This window comes from Meleagris gallopavo, chromosome Z, assembly GCF_905368555.1.
Source record: "Meleagris gallopavo chromosome Z, MGAL_WU_HG_1.1, whole genome shotgun sequence".
NCBI classification, from domain to species: Eukaryota; Metazoa; Chordata; class Aves; order Galliformes; family Phasianidae; genus Meleagris; species Meleagris gallopavo.
In genome coordinates, this window is record NC_139435.1 from 18,597,940 (window position 1) to 18,623,043 (window position 25,104).

A 25,104-nucleotide genomic window follows, 5' to 3' on the forward strand; every position below is an offset into this window, starting at 1 on the left:
TCCTGAGTGAATCACTTTATCCCCTTCTGTGCTTCCATTTCCCTACCTGCAAAATGGATACTTTTTGAAGTGCTATGAGATCTGGTAGCGGAAAATAAATTTTGTAAGGGCTAAAATTAGTTCTACTGGGAGTAGCGGGGCAGTGGAAATATCAGAAACATTGCTTTTTAAGAACATATCAAAAGTTGATTTTGGGCAGAAAGTGTAAGTATTGCTGCTTTTCTCACAGGAAACATTTGAAACAACAGGAAGAATGTGAAGAAAAGCCTTGATATGCTACACTTCTGTGAGATTATTATGAAATTTCAGGTGAAATGAGATAATCTTTTTTTTTTTCCCCAGAGGAATGATGGAATTAAAACAACAACAACAACAACAACAACAGTAGTAATTATTGCAGCAGATTAAGCATTACTGAGATTTAAAGGAGATCAACCTGACAGTGGCCAAATCTGTGCTTGGCATAGCCTGCTGCACAGCCACGTGCCTCAGCAAGCACCTCCTCCTGGGAATCTGGCAGTTCTGTCTTAATGAAATCTTGACATACATGTTTTCCTCTCCTTTTTTTTTTTTTTTTGTTTGTTTTTGTTTTTGTTTCTGCCTTCCAGACATGGCTCTCTGTTGGCACAGTAGAACCCACCTTTCCATGAGAAAGGTGGTCTATTAAAAAGGACAGACAATTAAGCAGGCAGGTACAATATATTCTTTGATTTTTTTTTTTTCTCTGTGTGCTAAAAGTGAAGACTATACAGACCAACATTGTTTCTATCAGGCCTCTCTAATGTGCGAATGAAGTAGCACAAGTGAAATACCAATGTATTTTTCACTAATAAACTTAAGCACAAAAATATGACTGTAACTTAGAAACACAGGCACATCTTTACAGAATGTTCATGGCTTTGTACAGTTTTAGAGATTACTACAAGAATGCTTGAGTCAAAGATCTTTTGATTAAAGCAAAACAAAATCTTGACGGAGTGTTCTAATGTACAGAATTGCTAGTACTTTAAATAGTAACATTCATGAAATTCTTTGACACCTGAGAACAATGAAATAAAAGTAGTGGGCATATCTGTCACTGTGTAATCTTCATGAACTATTGTGTTACACAGTATTGTTTGCCATTGTCTCTATATTCCATCCTTTATGCAAAGCTGGATTTAATTTTTCTTTTTTTTTTTTCCAACCAGCTGCAATAAATAACATTACACAAGAGCTGACTCTGCAAAGCTACACTTCAAGAAATGGAGTCTCTTCTTTTGCTTCAATGAATACTATATCTGAGGCTAATTTAACATTAAGAAAACTAGTAGTTAAGGTGAAACTAGACACTGTTCCTGGGCTGCACAAAGACAATACAGCAACGTCAAAGAGTTCTGCTCTGAAAGTCATTGTTTACCAAGACTATTATTGTAAAACATAGCGTGATACAGAATATACGTGGGAAAAGCAACAGGAAAAGGTGGAATGGACTGAATGAGTGTGTGGAGAAGGGAAACAAAATCTAACAGAGGATCCATACCCAGCAAACTCATCTTTTCTGGGTCATCTGTATCTCTGTCAAACAAAACTCTGTCTACAAATACTTTCATAAAGGAATGACAAAAAGCATATTCCAAGACCTGATAGCATTTAGTTTTTCTTCTGCAGTTAGAATAAATGCATGATACTTTTTATTAACATTTTTTGTTTCATTATTGCATTTCAACAGTTTCTTCCAAGGAATTTTGATCTGGAAAATAACTTTTCCTCCATTTTGCCATTCTTTATTTCTAAGTTCCAGGGAACGTTTAAATTAAAATAACTTCTAATTTTGAAGAAAATGCCCAAGTATTACTATGGTCAGTATTTGAAATGACCAGGTGGCCTGCAGCTGGTCATTTTAATGACAGAAGGGTTGCAATGTTTTCCCTTCAGTGAGAGGAATCATACTGGACCTCACATTTCTTGTATCAGCAAACGGTAAGAAAATAATGACTGGTTAAGACATTAATTGATTTTTGGTCATCTAGAAAGTAAAAACACATGCTTCCCACCCATCTGAAACTTGTAATGTAACCAACAGCATATGTAAGAAGTTATATTTTACTGTTGAAATAAATAATTGTGACAGTTGCAAATGCAGAATATCAGCAAATAAGTCGTAAGGTCATCATGCTGACACAGGGAAGAATGCATTTCTCAGGTGGAGAAGCTGTTGGACAAGATTTTAAGTTTTGATGGCTTTACAAAACATCTTATTTATACATTTCCAGCTTTTTCCAAGAATGGAAATTATAAGAAAAAAAAATACACTGTTTCACAGCTGCAATTTCTCTGCTTGCCAAAAATGCAAATGTAATTACTACATTTGTAAAGACAAATGATGGAACAGCTGATAAGCACAAGCAGGAACTTTATGGAAACTTACACCTCTAGAGCTGAAAGTCAGTTGCATTTGGGAGGGCCTCATATGCGTGTATGTAACTGTGAGCATTGAGTTATAAGCAGATTGATAAAGGAGAAACACGGCAATAAGAGATAAACAATTTTAACAGAGATTTTATGAAAGCTGCCACCAGTTCTACTACCAGATGTCCAAAAAATACTTCCTATCATCTTTCCAGCTCAAATTTCTGGCCCTTAAATTATGGAAAATACATGTCAGTAACTAAGTCCCGAATCAGATTTACGAAGCATGAAACAGTTCTTGTGCCAATATCAGCTGAGTCACTTCTTTTTACATTTTCTCAAAGGTCCTGAGCCTAAAGGCATCAAACATAAACTGTCATTTCAGTCTTACACAAACATAGGTAAGCACAGATCTTTCTGTAATAGTAGGGATTCAGACAGCAATGAGGTGACTCATGAGTAAGAAGACCATTAAACCAAAGACCAAAACACACACCAGCTTATTCAGCATTTTCAAGAGGATACATCAGAAAATAAACTTCTGTGGACTAGGTTGGAAAGGGCACAGGTTCAATACTGCTGATCCAGCCACATCTTTTTTAGGCTTACTGAAAGAAGAGTAACTGAATAGTTTTCTTCAGAACAAACGCCGCCTAGATTTAATTTTATACAAGCAATTAATGATGGGATTGTACCTCCTAACACTGATCATCAGCAAGTTTTGAAACAATAGTCCCATTGGCTCTGATCCATATATTTTCTTATCATGTCTTCCAAAAATATTCTGATTTTTAAAGGATCCTTCATGCTGTGCATATTTGCACTTGAATAGTTGAATGCTTAATTTTGTTGTTGTTGTTGTCTGTGTGTATTTCTCCTTGATTCTTCTCAGATTTCCTCTTCATGTGAGTACAAACGAAAGATGGATATCACATGGATTTCCTGTTAATAGTCTGTGGTAACAGCCCGGTAAACAGCCTCATCATCCTCAGGTTCCAAGCCACTGAATTCTCTCTCCTGTGAAACTTAATTGTGTGTTCTAGCAACTCATGACAGCCAGCAGTATCAAATCAGAACATGCACATAATTAAGAAAGGGAGAAGGTAACTATGGTGAACTTTTTGGACACTGAATGCCTCTGATCTAGTGCAGCAGCTGCCAAAATAAGCACTCAGCAATGAGAAATAATGCCAAAACAATAGTTCTCAGTATACTTAACACTGTAGGCTTTCTTATATCTTGTGATGCTGAGAGAAAAATACTAAATTTCAAATGGAAAAAACAAAACTTTGTTAAATTACAAGGAAGGAACTGAAAATTAGAAGTAGATTTAAAATACTGAGGAATTGTGGACAAAACAGCCAAAATGATCACTATGCTTGTTACAGACCAAAAAACAGCCCAAGTGATTTAAGCATAAAGTTTTCTCACTAGTGACACAGAAGGCACATGCCCACTATCTCATTATCTGATTCATAGGTCTATATTACTGAATTAATTAAGAAAAGAAGTCAGGGAAACACCACTGTTTTCCAGACTGAAAAGCATCAAATCACAGTACTTCTTGCACACAATTCCTCTTCTCAGTCACATTTTACAGGAAAAGCATCATCGCTTCTAGAGCGACTTTTTCAGAATCATTAATAAAATGAGTTGTGAAACAGTGGATATTAGATGGTAAATAAATCCAAAGGAATTTAGAAAAAAAAAAGGAACAAGAGCTAGACTGTAGGCCAGGAAGCAAAGGAAATCCAAACCCAATAGCCTAATTGTCTGATGCTGTAAATAAGCTGAAGATACAGTATAGAGTTTCTTCCATTTAAACCAAGATTTGCTCCCAAATAAACAAGAAGGCAGGAATTGCTTGCGTACAGCCTATTTGAGATAGCAGAGTATACTGCACAAATGGTTTGATTTCCAGGTGGTTAAGAGATAATAAGAAAAGTAGGAAATTAAATTATTATATAATTGTGGGATATTTCAATTTCAGAATTCATGCCATTTTAAAACTGAAGGGAACTGAAGAAAATTTGAAACTCATTTGAAGCATTAACAACATCTGCTAAATGCTCCTCTAAGACTGCCTATCAACAAACTGCTTTGAAGCTGCATTTTACAAAAGCATGTTCAACTGGAGCAGTCCTTTGTACATTTTTAATTGCTTTCACATCACTGGACATGCTTACAAGCAACCTTGTATTACACTGGAAGTAGGTGGAAAATGCATCTTGGTTCTCCAGCATAAGGAATGATCCTTTACAGGTCTTAACTCCATTTCCAATCTGACAGAATGCATGTTGTTTTTCACTCTGTCCATTTCTGACCTTCTTAGAGTAATTCTGTGTAGGTTTCTGTTTCTTAAGCAAACAAGTATATTAGAACATCAACAGAAAGAGACTTAAGGGACAGGTACTACTGAAAAATGTCTGCTGATATATCACCAGCAGATACACTGAGACTGCTGTTGCGCTTTTGCTTCTTTGAATTTTCATTCATTGTAAATTTTCATAAATGAATATGCTCAATTTTACCATTACCAAATATGTCAGAGGTAGCTTAGACAGTTGTCTTACACTTTTACAGCAAATGCTGGCCTTTTGACTTTTAAATGCTCATATTTAATTCAGCATTTTTCTTTCTGTGAGCTATGGCTACATCTGCCAACATTTTTTAATGCAATTTCATACATAACAAACTCAGAATGATGAATTGGATGTGATCTATATTGTACATGGGAAATGGCATTTGAGTCTATCAGGCGTCCTTCCTCTGTACTTCCTTTTTCCTATCTACACGTAACCTCAGCAGATAAAAGCCTTATCATAACATCTTTATACAAAACATGAGAAGTAAATACACATATGAATCAAGAGTAAGAAGAAATAAAGAAAACAAAAAGATGTTTTTTGTTCTGTAAAAAGTTGCAAGTGCAACTTGGAGAAACTTGAAAAGCGTTTTATTTATAAATTATGTGGGGAAGATTTATAGTATGGATTTTCACAGATGTGCAAGCGTGGAAGTGAGGTTCTCTAGCGAGCCACTGGAGAGATATCCCCATGGACAGCACAGAGAACCTACCTGTGCTGGTATGAAAATCCAGATTTTCTGAATGGTCCTCCAGTTGTACAGTTATTTCATAGAATCAGAGACTCCTTAGAGTTGGAAGGGACACCCACAACTAGATCAGGTTGCCCAGGGCCTGATCCAGCCTCCTGAAAGTCTCCAGGGACCCACCATATCACTGAGCAACCAGTTCCAGTGCCTCACCACCCTCACTGTAAAAAATTTTTTCCTTATATCTAACCTAAATCTTTGAGCTTGAAATCATTTCCTCTTGTCCTGTCACCACAGAGTCTGTTCCCTTCTTTCCTGTAGCTCCCTTTTAGATACTGAAAGGCTGCTCTCAGGTCACCTCACAGCCTTCTCCAGGCTGAAAAGTCCCAGCTCTCTCAGCCAGTCCTTGTAGGAGAGATGTTTGATTCCTTGGATCATTTTTGTGGCCCTTCTCTGCATGCGCTCCAACAGGTCCATGTCTCTCCTGTACTGAGGGCTCCACATCAGGATGCAGTACTTCAGGTGAAGCTTTGCCAGTGCAGAGTATGGTCTAGTCGTCTAGTATTAAATGTGGAGATCGGTGGCTGTCTGCGGCAAGGAGGTTGGAGCTTGATGATCCTTGACGTCCCTTTCAACCCAAGACATTCTATGATTCTATGAGGGGCAGGAGCGCTTCCCTGATCTGCTGGCCACACTTCTTTTGATGTAGCCCAGAATATGGTTGGCTTTCATAGAATCATAGAATGGCTCGGGATGGAAGGGACCCCAAGGATCATCAATTTCCTACCTCCCTACCACAGGCAGGGTCACCATCTTTCAGATCTGATACTGGACCAGGCTGCCAAGGGCCCCATCCAATCTGGTCCTGAACACCTCCAGGCATGGGGCATCCACAGCCTCTCTGGGCAGTGTGCTCCAGATCCTCACCACTCTCTCTGCAAAGAACTCCCTGCAGCTTTCTGGGCTGTGAGGGCACAATGATGGCTCATGTCCAGCTTCCCACACACCGGGTGGTGGGTACTACTCAGTACTGAGCGTACTGCTCAGGTCTTTTTCAGGAGATAAGATCAGTCCTATCACTCCCCCAGACTGTACTGGTAATGGGGGTTGCCTCAACCTAGGTGCAAGATCTTGCATTTAAATTTGCTGAATATTTGCTACTAAAGCATGATTGAAAATCTGTTTCTCACCAGCAGTTTAGGTGTTTCTGTCCCTCTGCAGGTATATTTTATATCTAGCAGAAAGGCCATCCAAAGCCCACGGGCTCAGAATTGTTTGCAGACTGGCAATGGGAATGTGACTTCTGTACTTGTTCGAGGTAGTAGTGCCTGGGATTAAACGGTATGGTCCATCTGGAGGATATTATTATCCCTTGCTTGGTCATGGATATAGTTCTTCTGGTTCCTGCATGCAGGAAGATTTTGGTATGCAGCCTATATATCTGAATATAATAAGAAATGATTCTTTACTTATCTTTCTTGTAATCAACAAAAAAAGTAAGTATTCAAGAATGACAAGATTGTCTTTCAAATTGTGAGATTGTAAAAAACAAATAACCAATCTCTTCCTCACCTTTTCATTTTTGAACCTTTGGATTCAAATTTATAACCTTATCTATCATCACTGGACCTTGAATTTTTGAATGTGAGGTCTGAGAATTTCACTGTACGACTGCATGAGTTAGGTTTGTCCAAAAATGCTTGGAATTATGCCAAGCAGTACATAATAGAAGTAGATAGATTTTTATGAATGAAAAAAGCCTAACTAAAACAAAATTTATGATGGGAAGAAGAAAATATAATTTACACGTGCAATTTAATTTAGATACAACTTAACTTGAGATGATAGCAATACAAACTACTAAAACAAAGGCTGTAAATTATGGTAGTGTGATGCATTTCATCTTGTCATACACACTATAAACAGTACAGATTTTTTTAACACTTTGGATTTTCATATTAAATTGCTCATATACAAGTTAGATTCCATGTATATGTATTACTTATATTCTGGTGAGGTTTCAATGACAAAATATGTGGCATCATGAGCACATCTTCTTCTGAGATAGATGTCTAAAATAAATTATATGAGCTATACCCTGAGAGCAAGTATTTCTGACCACTGAGGGTGTGAGGCTGCAACTTCATGTAAACTCATGTCTGTCACGGTAGACATAGCAGCCATCTGTGTTCTGGTGCGCTGAATCTGTTTATGTCTTACACTGAAACTGTGCTTCTCATGAAAGTATGTTGGAAGAGATGTGCCCCTCATCTTAGAAAAAAACTGCAGCCAACTAGTTCAGCCATGGTCTTATGAAAGGGAATAAATACTTCTTTTGAGATACCTCATTATTGATCCAGATTTGAACACCTGGGCTACTTTTTATCCTCAGCTGAACGATCTGTGAATAAGCTTTTGGCCACCCATGAGGCCTGCAGCATTCTTTTTGTAATGCTAGAGATAGAAAATGAAGTGCCTCATCCTTGCTGGTCTGATGGTCTGGCTAAATTTGAATGGAGTTTGTTAATCTGCATATGTGTAGAAGGAAAAGATGAGAGGACAAACTGTGCTTTAAAAACAGGATCATCTCTCCAGGAAAACTGAGTATGGATAGCTGGACACTAAAGTGAATGACAGAGAACTACATCATGTGTTTGCATGCAGTGAGGAAAGAATAGTATGTATGTTTGACTGGATTTAATTGATATGGCTTGAAATACTGCATCTGTGAGTATTTGCCCTTTCTTTGCTGGAGTCAAACTGCCATTTGTTCTGTCTGGCGTGGATTACAACACTTTTGTTTGTTTAAAAAACATTATTTCAAGACAACAGTTCTTACTACATTCATGTTAAAGTAATTTGATGTTATGTTGGCAAGGCTAATACTTCAGCTGTACAAAAACGCAGAGATGAGATCATGCCAAGAAATTGTCTTGAAAAGAAAAACAGATACAATTCTGAAACCACTAACTCAGTTTGCAGTGACAGACAAAAAGGCTAATGGGCATGATAAGTAAGGGTACTTAATAAAAAAAGCAGTCTTCATTTTGTCACTGTATAAAAACCTCAGTAAGCACAAGCCTTGAGTAATATGTGCAGTTTCGTCTCCGTATTTCAAGAACATAGTTGTGTTTGAAGAAACACAAAGATTGGCAGCTAAAATGGCTTGGATTGAGCAGCAGCCTTATTAGGAAAGACTAAGAAGGCTACAACTGTGCAGCTTTGACTTGAAAATGCTGAGGAGATTATGACTGTGCTTTATAAATCATGAAGATGGTGGATCAAGTGAATGCAATATCTTTTACCAAATGCCATAATGACAGAACTGAGGGACATCTGTTGAAACTAACAGGATGCCAGTTGGGAGCACAGGTAAAAAGCACTTTCTCACTCAGCTTGCAATATAGTTAGAAGGCTGTGGAGGAAAACTGTACTAGCAATTTCATGAAAGAGATTAGCCAAAACTTTAGGCAACAGATCTATACATGGGCTTTCATACAAATAAGCAAGGATTAATATATAATAACCCTAATGCAACCCTAATGCAAGCAGTTGAGTAGGCTTTCAAGTTCCCTCTGTTGATGAAGAAAGATTAGGCTAGGAAGAACACTGATCAGTCCCAGTGACATCTGATCACCATGAACATCATCCTTATTGACTGTAGAAAATAGTATAAATTCCCATTTCATTTCATAAAAATATGATTTTAACATACCACGAAGTAGAAAATAGCATGATGCTGACAAATAATGTGAAGCCTGACTCTGTCAGGCTTCCTCATTAGGATAGACAATGGGAGAATAAATAAAAGCTTATACATCACCACAAACTTCTATTGACTTCATGATTTGGGACCCATACTGCTTATGAAAGTCTATTATAATAAATTAAGTCAGCTATGAATTGCACCAAAGTCAAAATCTTGCAGGAAAGGTCATCTTTAGCTTTTAGGCTTTGTTTAGCATTTACCAATTCTCCAGTTTTGCATATATACTATAGCATCCCCATGAGTAGCTTGCTTTTAGCTGTCCAAATTGACCATATTTAACCTCTTTAGATACTAAAAGTGTAATTGAAAATTTAGCGAGGTCTCAATCCACTTTTCTTCCAGAGTGGTTCCATAAGCTATGGTAATAAGGGACAGGCAATATCATCAGTTACAACAGACACCCACCTCCTGCAAACAACCATAATAAAAGGAAAAAATCATTCATCTTGTGCAGGAATACAAAAGCTTGATCTCTTCAATATTCTAATGGTGCACATGCTGTTAATATAATTCACAGTAACATTTATATACTGTTCTCTGTCCTGTAGACAAATACTCCTTCAGGAATATCCTATTTTTGCTGTTGATCTTCACAAAACTGGGACTGCCAGTCTGAAAGTCAGCAATTACAGAAGCCCAATGCCAGCCAAGTTGGGAGGGAGTGCTGATGTGCCAGAGGGGAGAAAGGCCCTACAGAGGGGCCTATATAGACCGGATTGATTAGCCAAAGTAAACTGTACGAGTTTCAACAGGGCCAAGTGTCGGGTCCTGCATTTTGGTCACAACAACCCCAGGCAACCCTATAGGCTTGGGGAGGAATTGCTGCCAAGCTGCCTGATGGAAAGGGATCCTGATGTACTGATGGACTGATGCTGAATATGAGCTAGCAGTGTGCCCAGGTGGCCAAGAAGGCCAATGGCATCCTGGCTTGTATCAGGAATGGTGTGGTGAGCAGGACTAGGGAAGTAATCGTGCCCCTGTACTCAGCATTGGTGAGGCCTCACCTCATGTACTGTGTTCAGTTTTGGGCACCTCAACAGAAAGGACATTGAAGTGCTGGAGCAGGTCCAAAGAAGGGCAACAAGACTTCTGAAGGGTTTGGAGAACATGCCCTATGAGGAGAGACTGAAGGAACTGGGGCTGTTTAGTATGGGAAAAAGGAGGCTGAGGGGAGACCTTATTGCTCTCTTCCAATTTCTGAAAGGTGCTTACAGCAAGAGCGGGGCTGGTCTATTCTCACTGGTGGGGAGGGGATGAGGGGAAATTGCCTCAAGTTGCACCAGGGTAAGTTTAGGATGGATATCAGAAAAAACTTCTTTACAGAAAGGATTGTTAAGCACTGGAATAGACTCCCCAGGGAGGTGGTTGAGTCACCATCCCTGGATGTGTTAAAAATCCATTAGGACGTGGTTCTCAGGGACATGATTTAGCAGAGGGTTGTTAGAGTTAGGGTAGTATGGTTAGGTTGTGGTTGGACTCAATGATCTTGAAGGTCTTTTCCAATCTGAGCAATTCTATAACAAAAAAGTTCTATAATATCAACTTTATACTAGTAATGAGCAGCTAGCAATAACCACAGATTTGAACTATTTGAAGCTAAACAGCATGGTAGAATAACCCCTTCTTCATGTCAAGGCTTGGATACCAAAAAACTGGGATATGCACATGGCAAGGTCTAATTTTTGCCATGTTTAGGCTGGGAAGCCACTGTGGCTAGCTCAGGTCAGCATTGATGGATCTCATCATTCTGTGGTAGTTCCTCTGCCCCAGAAACAACACTGTCCACTGGTGTCAGGTCACAAGTATGTTCTGGTGTCCATTAAATAGAACCTTTATTGGAATCTCCGACATAAAGTTGCAAGCAAGAAAAGCTCATTCAAAATGTTTTGTTCCATGTTATAGCCTGAGAAGCTTCCTTCAACAACCTTCAGCAATTCCCAGTCTTCTAAACTTTCTGATGTCATAGACAAACAGTACTACCCACCCACTGGGCTAAATAAGACCATATATAATGTTCTGTAGATTACCACAAACTGAATCACCGCAGGCCTCTGCTCTGAGAGGGAGGCTCCTATGTGCCCTTTGCAGATCAGGCAACCATAAGATCCAAAAACCAGGAAACCATGAATTGGCATATGTTATAAAAAGTAAGGACAGAGAAAGGCCAACTCACAAAGTAAACAGATAACTACCAATCCAGAAGCAACAAGTATGCTGCAGAAAGAACTGTGGTAAAAGCTGATAATATTGCTGACACTTCTTAGATCTTTTGACTAATTACCTATGTAATGAAAAAGTAGAGAAGTTCTTATATCTGGTCAATATGCTTCTGTCCAGATCCCCTGCTACTTACTTGACTTGCTTGATTTTCTTAGGCTTTCAAAAGCATATTTGAATTCCTCCAAATGAATATTTATGCATTAAAAAAAAATCACCAAAGAAATCTAACAACAAAAAATATATAAAAAAAACAAACCTTAGAAAGTAAAATATGGTTTTGGTCATTCTACTCCTCCTACACTCTGCAGTGTTAAATAATCAAGAAAACACTGTTAAATTCTTACGTAATACTCTCTCCTAAGGTTTTACATTAGAGTGAATTTCTACACTATGTTGTTATTTCTTATCAGGAGCAACAAGATAAATCCAACTTCTGCCACTGAGAAGTCTGTTCCCACCACTTATCGGTTCTAGATTGTTATTCAGAAATGTTCTCATTCACAACCGCACTTCACAATTGCATCTTGAAGTCAGGAATGAGTGGTATTAAAGCCATATTAAGTTATTAAGTAATTGTTCTTAAATAAATCGCTTCTATCATTATTTTGCATAAAAGCAACCACCTACATTTACTTCTGTCATTACAATGCTCAGTGAAGTTTCCCCTGGTGTCTTAGATGCAGGTTTGTCTGCTGATCCTGCAGTGGAATATCAGCACAGCCTCCTCGGAGCAGGCTGGTGCACCCACTAACAGTATGTTTTTACCATATACAGTAATGTTCTTCTCTTGTTCTGGATGGAGGGTCAGTATGATTTCAGGGAATTGAGAACAGAGAATTCTCTTTCATCCATCCTCTCTCTGGTTTACAGGCATGTTGGGAGCCTGGATTCTGTTCTTCAGGGGAACATTATTCAAATGGGAAACTGCCATGTACGAATATCCCAGGATCATTTCCCTCAAACCATTCCAAGATGGATATTCATAGTACAACACTGCGACTCATTCCTGTGTGCCAAAAAAACCACTGTGATTTTTATTTCTTTTTGTGGTCTTCCATTTCTCCTTATCGTGGCTCCTCCTACTATGTTAACAGATAACGAGAATTATATGCTGCAGCTCTCCTTGCCTCCCAGTCTGAATATCCACCAGCATTGCTGCCTTTATCACACTAACTGCGCCTAAGCATTTTGTTTTAATATTATGGTGAGACTGTTACAATTTTTTTGGTATTCTGTCCCATCACACACTGGGAAAGGCACGACCCACAGAACTAAACTCATAGACTCTCAGATCTGCTGATCAGAAACCCCAAGCTGGCTCCAGCAGGTGGCTGGAGACCAGTCCTGCGCAGCCCACCAGCTGGCTCCTCACAAGGAGGCTCTGGAGGGGCTACGGGCTACCTCCCTCCCTCCCTGCCTGTTCCTCCTCCTGCCCTCCACGCAGGCAGGGCCTGCCTGGCTCAGTCACACGCCACCAGAGAACAGTATGTACTTCATCCAGACAGATTCAAGGATCTCCCTGTCAGACACGTCCTGACCTCAGGTAATGTTTCCAAATGGCAGAATAGGAAATGACACTCAATTCACAGTTAGTAGAAAATGGATTCTCACCCACCAGATCAATGCGCTAGCTAAAGGCGTTGGCAAAAAGGACACGGGCAGCTATTTTAGACAGTACCTGGTGGTCATACTAGCCTGCACATACAGCACAAGAGACTTTTCTTTTTTCCTTTTGAAAGAATTTTGTTTTTCTTTCCCTGCACAACTTAGTAGAAGCAGTCAGCAGTCAAAAGAAGATATAATTGAAAGGAAGATAAGTTAATCAGGAAGATATGATTCATTTGCATTATCTTTACGTAACAATTATGGTACGTAGAGTTTAGCTCACTACCTTGGATACACACAGTTTATTGCAACACTTCCAGACACTATTGTTTTATGTGGTGGCACAGTGTAACACTTTAGTCATATCCAATTCACTGACATTTTATTATTACTTTACTACATTTTAATAAAGATAAGGAAACACTTTTTATTGCAGTTGCTTCAGCAGAAATCTTCCTTAGCAGCTTCTGAGAACAACTGGGAGCATTCTTTAGCTGGAATACTGAAGTTGGTTCATTTTCTTTTGCTGAAACACGTTCTCTGTTAAAAAACAGCTTGGAAAAAGTTACCAGCTTTAACAACAGTACTAGAATGATTTAATTCCAGGACTGTCTGAAATATAATGCTCTAAGAGCTGATTTTAAAATATGTTAACTTAATATATTTGCTCAGAAAGGAATGTAGTTACTATTCTATCCTACAGTAACACATGGGACACACGTCTAAACAAAGGCAGTATTTTAAAATACTGTTTTGTAGCAGTTATGAAGTAATGAACAATTAGTCTTTTATTTTTTTACAAAAATGTCAATAGTTTTATAAAAAAAGATCAAGAAAAAAAAATGTGGGAAATACTGAAAGAGAAAATTGAATTTATTTTATATATATTTTACATGATATGGAATACCTCTAACCAAAAATCGTAAAACCATGACATACCTCATAGAAAATTGTCCCGTCCGCCCTTGCTAAGCTATACAAAGCATAAAGTCCCCCAAGAAAATCTACTTAAAGACAACTGGTAACTGAAACAAATAGCAAGAAAATCACACACACAGATCACTATTACAATCTGCTTTACTCCACTGAGTCTCTGTGCAGGCAGTGCAGGGAAATGTGTGAGCCATAATACAGCACAGTTTCTCACTAATGCCACTGTCTCCTCCCAGGACACTTATCTCTACCAGTCGGTCTATTTATGCAGCAAAATGACATGTAAGGTTCTCAAAATAGCTCATGCAAACTATAGCTTAGTTCTGCTTTCCAGCCTCCAGAACTGCAAGCTGACTGTAATAACTTTGCTGCTGAAGATTACTGAAGATTTTTAGAAAGTGTTTGTAAAGCAAGGTCTGAACTTGATTACTAAATGGGAAAAACCCACTTAACTCCTCTCATTAAAAAATACTACGCATACAGTATTGTACAAAGAAACTACTTTTTTTTTTTTTTTCTTACTATTAACTGTGAAATAGCTGAACAACTTTGATAACCATGCAAAATCTATCAGATCAAAATCAAACCCGGTGAATTTCCTGGGGCAGGTCTGTGTCCCCATATTAGGAAAGGAAACTTGAAAGAAAAAAAGCCAAACACGTTACCACATTGCCTCGACAGTCCTTAAGGAGCTGGTAGACCGGGATCTTGGCTTCATAACAATGCTCATTTTGGAAAAATTCCTCCAGTCTTTCTAGCACTCAAACATCAGTTGTCCTTATAATGCTCCAAGTACTCCATTTCAAAGTGTTTTTTTTGAATCCTCTCCTTAAAAATCCTTCACATGCTTTTCCTGTAATAATCCAGGCTCCAGAGGAAGAATTCTGACACGCTGCAACTCCTTCCTTTTTCACACTGAATTTACTCTAGCACTGTGCTGTTCGGAAATGACAGTGCTTTTCTCTTCTGCCTTGTATTGCCCTGGGAGGAACTAGTCTATTTTGAATCTATTCTCCCTGTAGGTCACATGGGAAACAAGGCAGCTGAAAAGAGTCTCTATCTCTTTCTTGCAGGCTGATAACAACAGGTTTAAAGGTCAATCACATTAAAAAAAAAAAAAAAAAAAGAAAGAAAAAAAAACACAGTGCTGATGGACAAAGAACGAAAGGAAAAGACGAATGTAAAGTACAGTAATACTTGTGAGCTTGCAGGGAATTTCCATTTAGAGGCTTGCTAGATAAATTAATCTCTGCAGGGTAAAGAAAGGAACAAAGATCTTCCATTCCAAGTTAACTAAAAGTCTTACCTAAAAGTATAATTCTTCCCTTCTTTTCCTGCTAACCCTTGCCTCTACTATATACTCTGTAAGTACTGTTGTTTAACTTCACAAACCAGAAAGCATTCTGTCTCTGAAAGAAATTCAAAACACTGTGGGGAAGTTCAGTAAAAATAAAATTCCTTCTTGACTGTTAAAGTCAAACAAATGTACAGACACCTACTGTTAATAACGGGTGAAGGACAAAATACTCTGGTTGAAGAGCTCTCTCCTATACTGCAGAAAGAGAGATTTTCCTGTTACAGTAAGTACATGAATAGTTATGCATTACAAATGGCTAAGCTTGCATTTTTAATATCTAGCCAAAAACTTACCAAAGAGGCTTGAGAGTTACTTCCTTTGAGGAAATATTATTGTAATTTGACAGTTTCAGTGGTAAAAGAGAAAAAATGAAAATGCAGAGAACTAAGCAGTGAACAAATTATACATTTGGAATTTCCTTTATCCTATGTTATATTTTTTAATTGAAAGAGCAGAGTTATTGCTCAACAAGTGGTTACATGCATAATAGCCATTCCTTTGTAAAGTGTTTAGAAGTTCTGAAGCGTATTACTTTTTACTGTAGTGCAGCTTGATTAATAATGAAAGAAAGCAGTAAAAATTTTACTCTTAAGGTATACATAGACTAGACAAATAGAAGGAAAACATGATGAACAGGTCCTGCATTAAAATATCAAAACATTCATCAAACAAAAATGTGTGTAAAGTGTGTAAAGCTCTCTGGAACCTTTGCACTTTCTAGCAGTACAATAAAATGCATTTACAAACTACACTGTATATCAACAGGAAAGATCCTAACTGCCCTGAGGCTTGTGCTAGTCATCTGCACATAAAGTGCTCCACAGCAGCAGAAGGAATGTTAATAAGGTTTCATGCTAAGCACTCTGTTCTTCATGTTTTTTGGCATCCATCTTTCAAATACCATCTACTGGTTAACACAGGAGCTTTTGTAAGAGTTCAGCAGAATCATAAAAGTTAACCTCAAAGTGTGGAAAAAGCATCTGTGATAAATTTAGCTCAAAGGGTCATACAGTCACGGGACCTTTAATAACAGTTGGGTCTGTCACTGTGTGCAGATCACACGTCTGTGATAGTGGACTGAAATCTGGCACTATGTTGTGAAACTTTTTTATTCTTTAAACAGATGGAATGGGTCAGAAAGAAAAACAAAATTGGTATGAAATTGGGATGCTGGACTATTACAGCATATCTGTCATTTTGGAGCTTTCTTTTTTTTTTAAGCTCATCTGGTTTTTATTGTTGAAAAATATCAACATGATTCCCATATCAACAAAAGAACACAAGACAAATAAAGAGATATGTAGGCTAAATGGTTTCACAGTAGCATAGAGGAATGGAATATTCAGGGATAACTTCTGCTGCACCCTGCAATAGGTATCACAAGATCCTTTCTTTTGTCAGAAGTGTCTCACTGCTGCCTCCTACTTACAGTTAATACAAATATAACTATTAGTACACTGCAGGATATTTATATACTAATTATTACTATACTATATAAACTAACTGCAGCTGTATATATCTAAGCTCATGCTTTTCAGTTCAGTTCAGTTCAGTTTCAGTTTCAAAAAAAATCTGATCATCAGTGGAGATAAAACACTAAAAAACAACTAATATGATTTATTTTTTTTTTTGGTTCCTTTCATAAGTTCTGTAGAAATAAACTTCAGTCCTCCAAGTACCTGTCAACTTCAGAACAGAAGCCATAATATAAAGAGCATATACCAAAAAGAAGGTTATCGTACTGCAAATATATTCCAAGCAGCCAAATCAGAGCCTGTTCTCAGCATGGATTTCCTGAAAAACAGATTTTTGTAGAAGGGAGAACTCATGATCCTTGAGTGATTGTGTCCTTCCAGGCCCATTAATGAAAAAAGTTATTTGCAAGGAACTCAGCATTTAATAGAGTGAGAAAGAGAAAATTTTCTAGAGAGGTTTCCAGGGGAACTTTTAGAACAAATTCAGCAAAATATGACCAAAAACTTATAATTCATATAAAAAGCCTGTGTTAACATTAATATAAATGGCGATTACATAAATTATTTAAACAGAGGAGAAAGATGATGGATCATTTATTTTAGGTCCAAGGCCTTGCTATGGGGTCAAATAACTTAATTTTTCAAATTGTGAGAAACTGAGAGAAATAAAGGAAGTAAAGAGATATAGAGCCATTCCAGTCTGATAGCAATGGAAAACTATGGATGTAATGATTTTTTTTTTTTTTTAAATTGTAAGTAAGAAGACATCAACAGAAGTAAATGAAACTTTTCAAAGACACAAGAAATAGCAGTGTCAGATCCATTTCACTTTAAATGCTGAGACAGTTCTCAGCAGATGGAAAAATCTATCTGTGCTCATTGGAGGCATTCTTTCTTCCCCAGACAATATTTTTTAAGTAAGAGCTATTGCATTTTATGATATTAAATCCAAAAATCCAAGATTATTATATTATTTTAAAGAAGAGAATTGTGTAAGTGTATTCACTATAACACACTGCTTATTTATTAGCAGATGTGCACAGTTTTAGAGATACATATAGGATATATAATGTTCGTTAACACAAGCATATACTTTAGACAAACAGACATTTGTAGCATTGGATTTGTACACAAAATTCTGTAACATTAAAAAAAATGTATTTCTTTTACTACTTGGAATCCTTTTTTAGGGTGACAAAATAAAAAAAAGAGAAAAAAAATGGACTGTACTCTTGTTACAGTGCCATCATAATTAATACAAGCATTCACTGTATAATGAAAACAAGGAAGAAGTATTGTCAGATAAAGAGAATACCAAAAGTTGAAGCTGTTCAGTCCTGCTACATACGCTAACAATAAAAGCAACAGTGTTTATTATCTGTGTTTATCTGGTGACTGCTATTTTGACTGTATAGTCAGGCTCTCTACAGAAGAAAAGATACAGAAATAATTAAGACATCGATAATAAAATGTGTGCAAGATTCAAGTCACTTTGAGGATGCTTGCTTCTTAATTCTCCTATTGAAATTAGTAACTGAAAACCAGTGTTAAATTACACAAAATAGAAAATTAACTAGGTTGGAAAAAACATGGCTAGGGAATGAGGCACAGGCTGAATTGTTTTGTTCTGTATTTGGGAACATTTTTATCTTGAGAATTTTTCTTAACCTCTCTGAGTTTAGGCTTCTTTGTTTGCAAATTAGCTGCTTAGCAAGCATTCAGACATCAAAGCGCTGGAAGAATGCTGCAGGTGCCAGGTTATTATTATTGTCATTTTTGTATACAACTTGAAGAAACAGACAATTCTCCTTATTAAGACAGAACAAATACCCCCTGTAGTTTGATAAGACTTGAGTTGAGCACTGTAGTTGAACAACTGAAACCATTTTCCTGCTTCTCAAAAATTCTGGCATATCTAATATATACATTGCCTGAGGAGACTTAGGGACATTGTCAGTGTATCAGGAAAAAAAAGAATCCTGGAAGACTGAAATAAAATCTCAACATGTAAACAGTGACTGGGCTTGTAAATAGGTTGTTTGGAATGCACATCAGCCAAGTAAAGTTGGCTAATGACACACCTTTGCTTCTTGATGTGCAGCCTTAGTTTCCTCACAATACTACTTCAGATGGGATAATTGTAGTTCCTCTAAAACCTGGAACTAAATTCTTTCACTCAGTATCACACTGAGTTTTGTTCAACAGCTCTTGCAGCTAGTCTTGGACATACTTTCTATCCTTCCTTTCTTTTCCTCATATCTATATGAAATAGCTTTCAGTATGCAAAGAGGTATTGAGACCTGAAGGTAACCTTTCTAGTATCTAGGAGCATTTATTTCACAACAGCAAAACAGTTCCTCACAAGATAAAACTATACTAGTTAGTTTTGCTAAACTGTGAGTTGTGCAGTTCATCCTAGTTCATTCACAGCACTAGGTTATCCTCTTATATTCTGAATGGCAGTACGGGATTGAAGGAGAAAAGATGAGCAAGATGTTCTTATATTACCTGTACTTGGGTGGGTTTGAGAAGGAGTAACGCAAGTGTTGGTTCAGAAAAGACATCTTTCGCTTATAAGAATTAGCCAGAGAATTAGAAAAGGAAACTTTTGACACTTCAGAACTGTTACTGCTCAACTAACAAATGATTTCAAAAATAGTCTTTTGTAGGGTGTTGACAGAATGCCAGAAGATTAAACTCTGCTGTTCATTTCTACGGAACAGCATATTCCTTCCAGACAGGAGCTAATACATTGAAGAGGAAGGTGCTATATATCATTGTCTATTAAAAAAACTGAAAAATATGGTAATATTTACAACTAGGTACCCTTAAGAATGAAAAAACAAAAACAAAAACAAAAACAACAAAACAACTGGATGTGCTCTAGGTGGCCCCACTCTGGGTGTCCATGCTTGCTGAGCACGTGGTTGGACCAGATGACCTCCAGAGTTCCCTTCCAGTGTTAAACATTCTGTGACTCTGTGACAAAGACAAACCCAAGGGCATATAAAAAAATATAGTCAGTAACATTTCCCTCCTATATTCTCTTACACTTAGCTGCCTAGATCAAACTACCTGATTTATGAATAAATACAGCTTATTTGCTCAGTGATTACAGAGTAAATAAAGTTACTATGTGTTCTACCAGGGCTTACCCACCCTAAAGCAGTTAAAACTCCACACACTGCAAAGAAGACCAGAAATGAGGCTCACGACACACTGCCATGATACCTTTTCATACACTCATAGAATCGTTAGGGCTGGAAAAGGCCACTAAGATAATCTAGTGCAACTGTCAACCCATCACCGCCACGCCTGCTAATCATGTCTCTAAGCACCACATTTGTATGTTTCTTAAAAATCTTCAGGAATGGTGACTTCATCGCTTCTCTGGGCACCCAGAAGTTTCTCCCAATATCCATCCTGAACCTTCCCTGGTGCAACTTGAGGACATTCCCTCTAGTCTATTGCTAATTACATGAAACAAGAGGTTGACCCCCATCTCGCCTCAACCTCCTTTCATGTAGCTGTAGAGAGCAATAAGATCTCTCCTGAGCCTTTATTTCTATAGACTGAATAATCTCAGTTTTCTCAGCTGCTCCTCATAAGACTTGTTCTCCAGACCTCTCACCAGCTTAGCTGTCCTTCTCTGGACACGTTCCAGGGCCTCCATGTCTTTCTTGTAGTGAAGAGCCTCATGCAGTGAAGACTTGGATGTGGCTCTGGGCAGCCTGGTCTAGTGGTTGGCAACCCTGCCCGTGGCAGGAGGGTTGAAACTAGATGATCTTTGAGGTCCTTTACAACCCATGCCATTCTATTATTCTATGATTCTACAAAGAGCCCCAAACAGAACACAGTATTTGAGGTGTGACCTCATCAGAGCTGAGTACACCTCCTCACTCCTGCTGACAACACTATTTCTGATACAAGCCAGGAGGCCATGGGTGTTCTTGGCCCCCTGGGCCCACTGCTGGCTTATGGTCAGCTGGGCATCAACCAACACTCCCAGATTCTTTTCCTCCATGCAGATTACCAGCCACCTTGCACTTGGGACCTGGAATTTGGTCTTGTTAAATCAAGTATGTAGTTCAGCAACACTTGGTTTTCTAAGGATGCTCAGATGCAGTACCCATTAGAAACTGTGTGGTGTTGCTGCCTGTGCTGCGCCATGAACAGCAGTTGAGGCTTGCATTGTGGAGAGGGCTTACAGTCTCTTACTGACCAACACAGCAGAAGCCAGGATCCTGCTCCGATATCCTTCCATCATTCTGCCTTTATTTTAGCTAAATTCTCATTTAATTTATTCTGTGATGTATTTGGAGATTAATAATTTCATTACTAACTAGTTATAATGGATCGGTTAGGTTCAGTTGCAGAAAAAAGGAGTTTAACACTGTTACCTGTGTAAAGCTTCATTTGCTAGAGATTAAAAAAAAATAAAATTAGTATCATTTTTAGGAATAGAAAAAATATTTTTTCTGACTTTACTTTCTAGGAAAATACTGTGAGTTCATGAACCAATGCTATCAGCTATGGCTGTGGGCTATGATTAGGTCAAATTTTAAGGCTGGAAGCTAACTGCAAACATTGGATTAATAATGGAAAACAGTCAGTAGGCTATAATTAAATACTAGACCACAGGAAGACTTTGGACTTGAACTCCCTAATATATTAGGCTTTTTTTTTTTCTTCTATTTAAATAAGACATACACACATGAACAGATATTCAAACTCTATATAACTATAAAAATGTAGTTTGCCTTATAAAAAAACAGTCATGTCAGCTTTAGATGGACATACTGCAATAATTACAGAGGTAATTATGCTTTTAGAGGTAAAATCTATTGATGTTTCCATCATACCTTCTGTTTTTCAAGGGTTCATAGCTCATTAGCAACTATTTGCTAGACACAAACTTGGATTACAGTGTCTTAGCCAAACAGCTGCTTAAAAACTAAGCATAGGTTGCTTCAACTTAAGTCAGTGCAGAGTTAACCAGTAGCTATGTTTTCCAAGTCAAATATGTCAATCCTTTTGGATAAAAAGAAATGGTAAAGATTTTTTTTTTCTCTTTTTCTTTTGGTAAATTATGCAGGGACTACTCATCATGGTCAGAGACTATAGTAAGAACTGTATTCCCTCTACAAAAATTTCATAATTTGTGCTGATCTTGGACAAACTGACTGCTAAGTAAGAATAATAAACAAATAATATTTTGTAGGATTAACTTCACTCCTCAGAAGAATGGGGTAGTTTTACTACAATCATTCAAACACTTAAGGAGATACATCTGGGAGGCACTTAGGGATACCACCATTTCAAGAAGACATTATAGTTTTATTTCAAGAATACCAAATATGCTATGATTTCAAGAAGACATAACTTATATATACAACTTGAAAATTTACAGATGCACCTAACTCTTAAGCATGGTAGCAAACCTTTTATTATCAAGGCACTTCTAAAGGTAATTTATCTTGTGCAGAACAAAAAAGTCTACCACTAACAGGCAAAAATGTATTCCCCTACCACACATATTCTAAAGTGAATTTGTTCCCATAATGGTTTTGTCTTGTTGCAAGCTGTGAAGAATTCAATTTATACAATCAAAAAATCTTGAAAGCAGATTTAAGCTGTGGTATTTACATCTGCACAGTTTTCTAACAGAGAGGAGAGTGGTTTTCCCAACTTCTTCACTATAATCTAAAATCCACAGGTACTCTACAGTGACCTGAATGAGACAGACACGGATAGCACTGTTTTTTTGATTGAATGACATAAAGTCATAGAATCATTTAAGTTGGAAAAGACCTCTAAGATCATGTATTCCAATCATTCAGCAGTGCTCCAATATTGCCCACTAAGCCACGCACCTATGTGCTACACCTGCCCTTTCCTTAAACACCTCCAGGGACAACATTATACATCTTTCAGAAAAATGTGAGGAAGTTAAATTAAATAACTCACTATGTCATTAAAGTTTTCTTGAAGAGGAACTACACCTCCCAGTCATTTTTTGTTTCCACTGAAACATTAATCCAAAATATCCACTGAAATCTGTGTAGAATTCTCTAATCACATTTATTGTCTATTTTTACAGGCCTGGAAAGCTCCAAGGACTTAATCTAGCTGCTGTAGTGAACAACAAAAAGATTAACTTCATGCATTTTATATAAGCACTCAGAACACAGAGATTTGCTTCATTTTTAATACAAAATTCTTAAACTCAGAATTGTGATTAAAGCAGTGTTTTAAAAATGTGGCAACTTGTAAGACAACATTCTACAAGCACAAATTCAGAGTATGTTTCTTCTCATGAATTATTCACTGAGACATAATGAGGTGCAGCAAGAAAGAAATTTTCTCACTCGCCTTGAGTTGTCAGAAGGTTTGGTTCTTGGTTTCTCCTGGTCAGTTATGTTCTGTTTATAGTCAGCTCTAAAAGGTACTTTCAGGGACAGGCCATTTCCATGATTTAGACATCTATTTTAAGACAGAGTGAACTGCTCCTCACAGCTCTCTATCTGTCTGTGGCCTACAAGGAATACCTGCCTAGTCCACTGGAAACCTCAATTATGGGTGATTTGGAATGTGCATGATAAAATCCTTAAAAACTGCAAGAAACTATGACATGACTTTCTTACATGCAGCAGTTCAACAGAAAGTAGACAGGATTTAATTTTTGCTTTTACAGAAATGTAGATTTTGGAGTATTTTAACATTTGGCCTAATCTTTCTGTATTTGGAAAAAGTGAGAGAGGAGCAACGTCAAGACAATGCCACCTTCTCCCCTATGGGTCCTGCTTTCCAGAATAGGAGAAGTAAAGTGATGAAAAGGAATATATATATCTGGTATGTCACCTATGCATAGCACTCAGTCTTACTAAAGACTGAATTCTCCTGAATACCGTGACATCTAGAATCCTAATTTTCCTTCCATTTTAGTGCAAATTTATTAGTCTTGTCTGAAGTCTGTTTCATTTTTCTGTGTTATTTTTCCCCCCTTAGACAACTTATCAGGCATAAAAAGAGCACATTGGAAAATAAGTATCAAAATAAGTATACAGAGATGCCTGTAGCCAAAAATTTAATGCTGTGCATACATACATTGCAGAAATTGGATGCAAGTATTTCAACATCACTTCACTGGACACATTTAACAATGTGCACCTTTCCTCTTTGTCTAGAAGTTCAAATAAAACAGAATAAAACAGATGCCTCATGTGTCATCAAATTCTTGAAAGTCTATTATAGCTCAGTACATTAAATAGCTTTTTTCATACAAGCGTATGTATATCTGGAAAAGCAATTCTGAAAACACACTTTTACCTGATACTTAGCTAGTCTTTTCCTTTCACATATTTTAATAATTACTTTCTACTACAGCAAATGAATCTTCTCTCTTTTCTTGATGTGATCCTCTAGCAGTTGATTAACAGAGCTACAGAGCTATCTCTATTTTTAACCACTGAATCTGATCCAGCTGACTTCCTAATAATCATTTGCTGCTGTGTTAAATGCAGAAGAAACAATCGCTATTTTATCAAGAGGAGAGGCACCAGGTCTTTCTCTTCTTAATATATTTTTAAAAGAAGGCTCACAATTCATCAAACTTAAAACACCACATCTTCTAAAAAAAGTCATATTTTACAATTGCAAAGGGAAGTCTTACCTGTTCATTCCCTTTTTGTGATGAATATGTCTGAAAGACCATTATTCTACTGAAGATAATGTTAAATGACAACCAGTAATAGTTCAAACCAATTAAGGGCCCTGGACTTCTTTTCTTCAAAAGAGTACCTCTAAAAGAATATGGTTAACCAAATAGCTCTTGTTTCTTTTTAATTTGTGCTTTCTCAAAAACAAACAAAACCTAAATATTAAATTATCATTTCATTGAAAATTCATGATACTTTTCTCTCCCTTATAAATTAAAAAACACATTTAAAGTAGCTTTTTCCTGAAGGTAATTTTTCTTTGGAAGAATATGCTCTTTCCAACACAATAATTTCTGTTGTGGTTGATTTTTTTTCGAAAGCTTATCTTTACAGATTCTTCTAAAGAACAGTTACACGATCACAATTGTTACTCACTGTAAAATCAGTTATGTCACAATTGGAAACTACAACTATTTAAAATTGTTAGTTATCAGTTTTGTCCTTAAAATTTTTACAATTTACTTGCACTAAACTTCAAAGATTCTCAGTATTTTTTAATTTGCTCTTACATCAAGCACTGCTTCAAATGACCTCCTCCTGGCCAAATCTTATTTTCATTCTCCTTGAGCTCTGACATATTTT

At 37.3% G+C, this 25,104-nt stretch overlaps 1 protein-coding gene across 10 annotated transcripts in view; it reads right to left on the reverse strand.

The window, feature by feature from the left end:
• Positions 1-25,104, reverse strand: part of PDE4D (phosphodiesterase 4D) — a 594,225-nt gene that overhangs the window by 129,029 nt on the left and 440,092 nt on the right. The window contains exon 1 of one of the 10 annotated variants that reach the window (XM_085213717.1): positions 14,638-14,962. The exons of the other annotated variants lie outside the window; for them this stretch is intronic. Within the exon in view, the coding sequence (XP_085069843.1) occupies positions 14,638-14,702 (65 nt within the window). The 5' untranslated portion in view covers positions 14,703-14,962. Of the gene's footprint in view, positions 1-14,637; positions 14,963-25,104 lie in introns of those variants that run through there. 10 annotated transcript variants of the gene reach the window in all.